This window comes from Chrysoperla carnea, chromosome 3 (genome assembly GCF_905475395.1).
Source record: "Chrysoperla carnea chromosome 3, inChrCarn1.1, whole genome shotgun sequence".
Taxonomy (NCBI): Eukaryota; Metazoa; Arthropoda; class Insecta; order Neuroptera; family Chrysopidae; genus Chrysoperla; species Chrysoperla carnea.
Window position 1 is genome coordinate 24,409,429 of NC_058339.1, and position 9,743 is coordinate 24,419,171.

General features: G+C 28.5%; 1 protein-coding gene across 1 annotated transcript in view; it reads left to right on the forward strand.

Moving 5' to 3' along the window:
- Positions 1 to 9,743, forward strand: part of LOC123295265 (bestrophin-2) — an 88,212-nt gene that overhangs the window by 62,580 nt on the left and 15,889 nt on the right. Inside the window, exons 3-5 of the mRNA XM_044876538.1 lie at positions 2,616 to 2,787; positions 5,598 to 5,727; positions 6,842 to 7,080. Coding sequence (XP_044732473.1) covers positions 2,616 to 2,787; positions 5,598 to 5,727; positions 6,842 to 7,080 — 541 coding nt within the window. The remainder of the gene's footprint in view (positions 1 to 2,615; positions 2,788 to 5,597; positions 5,728 to 6,841; positions 7,081 to 9,743) is intronic.

Here is a 9,743-nt window from a genome sequence, read left to right on the forward strand (position 1 = left end):
AAAACTTAGAGATTGAATTTTGTTCTATTTCTATAGATGCATTACCGATCAAACTGTGGCTGATTGAAAGTGATTTCTAATTTCCTGAAAACTGTCAAAATTTCATACTAATCGGTTAAGTAGTAGTAACATTAATCCGTACGTAGAAATGTGAAATTCGGAAAAACCCGGCTTTCGAGGACTTTCTTATCTAATTCTTTCTAAATAGCATTGTAGTTCAGAAAGCGACCGATTTTAGTCCGTATCTCAAAAACCATACGACCAGTCAACAAATGCACCCGATTTTTGTACTTTTTGGGTAAAAATTACCTTATATACTAAGTTTTATCGAAATTGGAGATTAAAAAAATCAATTTTTTGCAATTTTTTAACCTTTGAAAAAATCGAGAAAATCGGAAAAAAAATTTTGTTTTGGAATTTGATGAATTGCAGTGGATGGAGATTTCTCGAACTCCCTTCATATTAGAATTATATGGTATTGTATTCTGTAATAATTTAAAAAATGAACATTATTATAAAACTTTTTTGCCTGCAAATTCTTTTCAATTTAAAAACCGATTAATGTTTATTGTAAATTTTTTGTTTTTTTTTTTTTTTTGTGTATATTCCAATTCTATATTTTATTTTTACTTAAGTAAATAGCCAAATTAGTGAAGATGATTATTTCATTATTTTTTTATTGTTTATTTAGTAAATCTACCATAAAAAGTATTATGTAATTTATGGGGTATAAGGAACCAATTAACACGTATTACAAAAATTATTTTATTCTCCACAAAACATTAAATTGCGTTCAAAATCAATTAAGATGGGAATCCCAGAATTCAATTATTTTCCTTTTGAGAGCTGCTCATAAATAATGTTAAAACTTGAATTATTTTGTATTTTTAAGCATTGATGGAAAATTTTATTTTAAATTTTACAAATATATAGTTATTACGACTCCCCTTAATTATATTATAAAATTGATATTGGAAGACGATCACTGACATATAGAGAGGACCTTAATGTTTTCCTTTTCTATCTTTAAAAAAATTATTGATTTGTTATTCTTGCAATATTGTCCAGATAATTTTTGGTTGGAATATTTATTTTTTTATACATATAATACATTAAAACAATTCAAAATTAATTACATAAATGAGTTAATATTTGAGTTTTTCCATTAAATAAGAGATTATTACATTAATTATTATATAATAATAAATGATAAAAAATATTGTAAGAAAAACACAATTACCTACAAATTTTTTAACATTAATCATTACAAATAAAATGCTAGAATATACATATGAACCAAGAAATGCACGATAAAAATATTGGTAAGACAAGCACACGGAGATTTTAAAACTCGTCAAAGATCTACCGTTTTCTACGATTCAAATATCTACGTAGTGCCATCTTCCGTTTTCAGAATTCAAATTTCATAACCCTATACTTATAAGAGAAACCCCTAAATATGAACAGACAGGTGAATCGATCATTCTACCACTTTGCACCAAATTGCATTCACTCACCTTCATTCCGAGCGGAAATATTCGGCATTGAAAATTAAAAACGAAGAAGCTATAAGCATTCAAAGATTGTTATCCATCTATTTTAGTGATATCGTACAATGACGTCACTAATTCACATTTTTCGCACTTCTAAAGTTTTTCAAAAATCGACTTCACTTTTCTGCCCGTGCAGTAAGAATTGTTCATCTGAAGTGATAAAAAAAATTTAGTCAACAAGCCTATTGTAATATTTTTACAGTTTAAGTGCATTGCGCCTCTATCGTATGCCTTTTTACATTTCCATCATGCCTTAATACTCAAAAATAAAAGTCCTTATAATATCCTAATCAGAATACTGTTGTAAAAATATAATTATAATTTTCAGATTATTCGTAGCAATACGAACTTACATCTTAAATAGTTGGTATGAGGAAAAAATAAATTAGCCTGTAGAATGCCTCGCGATTGAAAACGCAAACTTTAAGAATGTTTTCCTTTACAATTATAATGCTCCACGGCGTCTCAAGAAAAATGTTGGGATAGCTCATTCGTTTTGATATATTTACTTTTAAATCCAAGATTTTGTAAAGTTATTTTATTAGTTTCATTAGTTTCATCGAATAATTAACATTAAATAAAGGTAATAACATTGGATTAAATGAAAATATGTCAATCATGTTCATTCGCCGCACTGCAAGTCAAAAACTGTGCTAGATAGGTTATTACCTTCCATTTAAAGCTAAAGGATAAAGATCGGATTTAGAGATAAAAGATAAGTCCACATGGATTTTTAATTTACGTCAATTTTACGATAAACTCGACCGAAGTATTTGGTGATACCACCTATTTTTGCATACGTCAAGGCAAGGAATCAAAAAAAGATCTATTTTGAAAAAATTTTTTTACGCCCTTAAAGTTTACGTATACAGTTGAGAGGAACCTGTATAGTATGCTTTTGGCATCTTAGTTGACAAATTATCTTAGGTCTTAGTTGACAATCTATCTTTAAAGTATTTAATTTTTATAGAAATGCTTGCCTAATTAATTACGAATGTTATTATTAGGATTAAATGAGTGATTTATATTTGTTGCAATAATATTTGTTTATCCTTTTTTCAGGGTATTTGAAAAAATTCGACAGTATTTTGGATCATCAACAGAAACAATACCAATGTCATTTGTGCTGGGATTTTATGTTAGTTTGGTAGTTAAACGATGGTGGGAACAGTATAGACTACTTCCGTGGCCTGATACCTTAGCTTTATACATTAGTGCTGGAATTCCAGGAGATGTAAGTATAATTAATCGATTATTGCTTATTAATTACAATTTAATTACAGTTAATTAATGTGACGAAACTATTTACGTAAACTAATTCTTAATTTTTATAAATAATAAACTATAAACAACTAAATTTATTATTTTAAATTAGTTGACAAAACTAATTCACGTGTATTCAGCAAATCACATTTAATAAAATTAAAACAAGCCGTGTGAATATGGTGTTTAGGGGACAGGCCAATTTCTTCCTGATAAGTCTAATTAATCAGTTGTTTATTAGAATCAATTAATTCTTAATAATCAACCTATGAAATGCGTAAAATTAATTAACTTGTCGAAATGTTCTAGAATTCTAAACTTAAAAATTGATTTATAAAATTTTTAATTTCAATTTTCTAAGTGAATATACATACTTCCTATCATTTTGTTAAAATATATCCCCTTCAAGACCCACAATAAAATTCCTCTCAAGTTACATTTAGCACAAAATTGCTTTTACCATTACTAACGAAACAAAATTTAAAATGTAAATATTTTAAAGAAATAAATGTTTCTCTCTAAAATTTAAACATGTTAAAATTTGATCATGGCCGCCGAGAGAAGGATTCAAGGAGGTGCACTTGCCCTCTCCCTGTCGGGAAGGAAAACAGTCACAAAAATATTAACCAATAATACCACGATACTCGAAATAAAATTGATCCCTATTTTATATTTATTTTCACTTTTATAGAATTGATAATTTCACATAAAACTGTCAAGTAATTTTTCTTATGATTAAACACATTTTTTGTACAAATTTATTATTCGCAATTTATCGTTTAAATTTAATAAAAATACACTAAAATATAAAAAAAATTCATAGCATTAAGAGAAAGTATTATTTTTAAAAAAATACTTATAAATTAAAAATATTATTTATATGTTGTAATAATTTATATAATATTTAAATTATTTTTAGATATATGTTCATTGATAATAATAATAATTACAAATTACATTATATAGGGTGTTCCGTGTATGAACGTATAAATATTAAGAGTGTATTCTTCGAATAACTTTAAGCTAGAAATGTATTTTACAATTTTTTTCAAACCTCATTAATTAAGGAGCTACAAACCAAATTTAAATACAAAGTAAAAACCTATATCTAGGAAGCCTTGGCTGATTTACCAAGATAATCCGCCCCAGATAATCTTGAAGATGGACATTTTAAAAGACCAAACATATCAAAAATAGTGTATATTATTTGTGCTACTAAAAAAATATGGAAAAATTGGTTACAAATGAAATTCGTCGAAAAGTTTGACTTATTAAAAAGTAATTAATTACATACAAGAAAAAAATACATCATTTATTCAGACTATTGTTTCTTTTACTCATGAATGTAAGAGATATTTTCAATTTCTCAAATAATATCCTTTTTTGACCATTTATTCATAAGCATCCTGTATATACAATTTTTAATTATATTTTAATAATTATATTGTCTTAGACAAATTTTGAACTCATTTATTATAATCCATATTGACGTCAAAATAAAACTTTCCATTTTTAATAGTCGCTTATGCGCCGTTTATCGTTTTATGTAAGATATACAATGTTAAGTTAGGCTTATACGCAAATGGTTGCTGTTGGTCCTATTGGAAGTAGCGAAAAAATTTTTGGCATAAAATAATATAATATAACGATGACTGTTACAGTAGCCAAGTTAAAGGAGTCAACCATGCATTTCATTCTGCTGACATGGAATTTTATACACATCACCTTTAGGTGTCTTCCTACATAATAAAATCCAAGGTTAGCCTGAAAGCGTTGAACCATGGTATTTTATTAAGTTAGAATTGAACATTTGAACTTAGTTTCTATTCTGTCAAACTTGAACAATTAAAAGTATAAGTAAGACTAACAACTTAACCCTACATATCGATTAGCAATCTTCTATCTTTCATACTTTCGGAAAAATCCTCCGGAAAATAAATTAAGCACTTAAGTGGTCTGACGTTTACAGACCTTTTCTCCGAAATTAAAAGAGAAAAAAGATTTCTATTTGGTAGGAAACTTTTTATTTTTTTTTACTGATTCTCTAACTCGATTACTTCTACTTATTGTTTTTAGCAAAAACGTTTTAGGTTAGTTGAAATCGGCTTTCATGAAACTGTGATTTGTTTTTAACTATTTTTGATTAGTATCCCGATTTCTTTTCCACAACTGCCCAAAAAACTGACTGATAATATCTTATTATTTAAAATAAAATAAGAATTAATTTATTTACAACAACAAATTTTGAAGAATAGAGGAGATAAAAAAATGAAAGAGAATTTTATATAAAGATATATCCGCCTTTTCATCGTGACTAGACGATGAAATGGTTAGACATTTTAATATTGAACTTAATCTTTGAAAAAATTAAAAATTACGTTGGCTAGACAATATTTTTATGATTCACAAAATTACATAATCTAACATCAGTAACATCTAACATTTAACCTTCGTCTCTAAGGTCGATTAGTTATGATGCAACTTAACCATTGTGTGACAAATTTTAAATTTGATGGTTTTATATTGGTATTGTATTTAGTTTTTTAATCGATACTTAATTTTATATACAAGGTGGTACCAAAGTAATCATATATTTTGAAAGGCAACAAATTAGAAAAAATTAGTGATATAAATGCCGCACAGTCTCTATATACTAATAACGGTTACGTTGCCACTTAAAAAGAATAATCCAGAGTGACAAATAAACACTGGGAGACATATTTTTTAGAAGAATATTCTTTGCTTTTGGAATTTGATTTACATATAGTTTTTTATTTTCAGGATGAACGAGGTCGTCTTATGCGACGTAATATTGTAAGGTATGCAGTTCTTGCCTATGTGATAACTTTACAAAGAGTGTCGTTACGTGTCAAACGACGTTTTCCTACATGGCAACATGTTGTTGATTGTGGTAAGTCAATAGCCATTTTATTATTAATTAAATATATTTTTCCAATTTTTCTCCTACCTAACGATAGTTAGATACGCGTACATGCATAGACAATTACCTCTAGGTTTATTCTTTTGACTTTATAAAACAACTTTTGACTTTATAAATATTTCATGATCTTTACAGCTGAGCACTTGGGCATTAGTTCAAACTACATACTAAGTATTATCTTCTATTGATCGTTTGTGTAGCTGGAAAGGATTCTCAGTTACAGGTCAACGTCTCAAACTGTTGCCCCTTCTGCTTGCACAGTAAGTCCAAATTATTTCATGAACTTCTGACGTAAGATCTCTCGTCTAACAGATTGAGGCAGAAGTTCATGAAGCACTTTGGGTTTACTGTGTAGGGTGCTTTTGGTTTCACTTCCATTGATCAAGAGTCTGCAAATAAGATACTTGATTGAGATGATGACCTGTAACTGAGTATTCTTGCCAACCAAAGATCAATAGAAGATAATACTTAGGACGTAGTGTGGCTAATTTTGGATAGGTTTTTTAATTAAACTAACAAAAAGAATAAATTTCATTTAAATACCACAAAATAATGAAAGAATCTTATCTTTTTATTGTTCATAAATAAGGGCTGGCTGATCAGCTCTGTTCTAACGTTTAACTGACTGACGGTCATAACTGTTATCTATATGCAATATAGAAGTTGTATAACAATTTTCAGCTTTAATAAATTCATTTAAATACCACGGAATTTATAAATGAATCTTATCTATTTATTGTTCATAACTAAAGGCTGACTGATCAGCCCTGTTCTAACACCTAAATGACTGACAATCATAACTGTTATTAATAAGCAATATACAATATGTATAACAATTTTCAGCTTTTGTAAATTCATTTTAGTACCATGTAAAACTGCACTGTTTCGATAGCATATATCTGACCCCTGTTCTATCGTTTGCTTGACTGACCGCAGCATGTGTGTGTACACAACTACTATAACTAAACGTCAAATGACTAGCTTTAGTAAATTCAACGAATTTTTTTTAGCCTGGCTCTTCCATTATTAGTTTTTATTTGATTTGATTCCTAATACCGTGTTTTGTTTATTGTCTAACTTATAGGTTTAATGTTAGAAAGTGAGAAGAAAATCATTGAACGTATGGATGGTAAAAGTCCAATGTCCAAATATTGGATGCCACTTGTATGGGCAACTAATATTATAAATCGAGCTCGTAAAGAATCGTTAATTACCAGTGATCATATTGTACAAACATTATTAATGGAATTATCTGATATAAGACGAAGATTAGGAGGAATTATTGGTTATGATACTGTTTGTGTGCCATTAGTATATACACAAGTAAGTAATTATTTGTTTTTTTTAGGTATTTATTCAATTATATTAAATAAATCTCCTTTCATGCAGGAGCGTATTTAATAAAAAAAATATAGGTTAAATTTCCATCTCCATTTTAAGTTTAATTTATTTTTAACGCAAAGATGACAAGAATAGGCTATTATTCTGGTGTCGATTTTAATGTATCTTTCGTTAAAATTTGAAAATGTGCGAGAATAGATGAAAAAATTAAAATCTATTGATAAATATGAATCATATAAGCAATTAAATAATTGTTTCTATCTTTTTCTTGCAAAACAACTTTTGATGTAGACTCTATGGCAGTTGCAAGCTATGATGTCATACGTGCTATTTTCCTCTCTTTCTATTTGTCGTTTAAATCCTTAATATTTGCGTAGTTTTTACTGTTTTGATAAACCAAGTATGTAATCCTACTAAATTTGAGTCATACTTTTCAAATTTGTGATCAAAATTAACCTAGGTCTAATATGTTTCAAGAATGTGGAATCTTGATCTCGGAATTAAGCTCATTAGTGGTAGCTAGCGAAAAACTGACATCACTGGGGAAAAGAATGACCCAAAATTAGTGGGTTTCAAAAATTTCAATAAAATCGGATCAAATTTGCCTGCCTTATCATAAGAATCTAATTTTTGAACTTTATGACGTCATCAGAATCCAAAAAAATTTAATTTTGCTCTATCACATCCAAATTTTATCCAATTTTGATAAACCGAGTATGCAATTCTACTAAATTTGGGTCGTGCTTTTCAAATTTGTGACCAAAATTAACTTAGCTCTAATAGGTTTCCATAAAGTGGAATCCTGACCCCGGAATTAAGCATGTAAATGATAGCTAGCGAAAAATTGACGTCACAAATGGAAAGAATAGCCCAAAATTAGTGGGTTTCAAAAAAAATTACAATAAAATCGCATCTAATTAGCCTGTGTTATCAAAACAATCGCTTTTCTTAACTTTCGCCCAAGTATTTATCTTGACTATACTCAAAAATAGGTACCGTGATCAAATATAACAAAATTTTTAAAAATAAACTAGCTGTTAAACCCGCTTCGCTGGGTTGTTTTTGTACATTTAAATATCAAAATTGTTAAATGAAAGACTTTTTTTTTAATTCTCTCTGTGTGTACGGAACAGTAAGTTTTTTTTGGCCGATCCCAATATTATGTCTACACTCTCTGTGTGTACGGAAAAGTAAGGGAAAGATCGATAGAAACCCATGGAACATTCCAGAATATTCGAGAAAGTTCTAGAAAATTCGATAGAAATCCATAGAACATTCCAGAATGTTAGAGAAAATTCTAGAAAATTCGATAGAAATCCATAGAACATTCCAGAATGTTCGAGAAAATTCTAGAAAATTCGACAGAAACCCATGGAACATTCCAGATTGTTCGAGAAAGTTTGATAAAATTCAATAAAAATCCATACAACATTCGAGAATATTCGAGAAAGTTCTAGAAAATTCGATAGAAATCCATAGAACATTCCAGAATGTTCGAGAAAATTCTAGAAAATTCGATAGAAATCCATGGAACATTCCAGAATTTTCGAGAAAAATCGAAAGACATTTGCGCCAGTAGCGCCATCTAGTAAAAATTGTACTATTGACAGTGGGGCCTATTGTACTATTAGAACTATTTTTTTAATCTATTTTCTATGAATTCCTAGATCATTTTTAATTCCACCCCCACCAAACTCCCTTATTCACAATGGGGGCCTAAGGGCTACCCAATGACATAATCCCCTACCGAAGGTCAATGGTTAGTTTTAGGGAAAATCGGGGACATACAAACAAACACTCTTTTTATATATATATAGATTCACCCACCATATTAAATTGGTAAAAAGAGGAAATAATATTTTACGAGTATAATATATCAACTGTTAAGTTCAATGACAGTTCGACTGTAAATAAGACAAAGCCATTAATTTTATTTACAAAAATTAAATTTATGTTTGGTATGTTTGCTTAAATTTTTTACTTTGTAATATATTTTGGGTGTTTGTATGATATAATTATGTGGGAGATACACTTGCCTGCATATATTTTATTGATTAATTTTTTATCAAATAAAGGTTGTTACTGTTTTGGTATGAATAAAAATATAAGCATGTTTAAAAGGAAATCTAATGGCTGTTCATGGTGGTTTGTAATCTTCGTGCAAAATATTAGAGTTTTTGTAACACCTACAGCGGTCTTAGAAGCGCCTTTGTATTAAAATATTGTTGCTGATTTGTATTTGTTACATATTATAATAATTAATTATTTTAAGAGAATTAAGAACACTATAATTTTTGTGCACATAACTTATTGTTACACCAAGTGTAATTAATAGAAAAAATTGTTTAATAACAGCACTTTTTTAGTTTTCTACTTGATATTAATTTTTATTTTATCTCATTTTTAAAACTTTCTGTTCAGAACTGCAATAAATTCTTGCAATTTTTGCAGCTCTAAAAATTGTTTTAAAAACACTGCCTGACAGAGAATCAATACAGAGCAAAAACTTCCCATGAGAGAATCGTGAAATTCGGAATATAGATTCTAGGTACCCTGTATGTACATCTATTGGCAGGTATTTTTCCACTTCAAGTAAAAAGATTCAGACAGAACTCATTTTAAAGAACTTGATGCACTGAAAATTA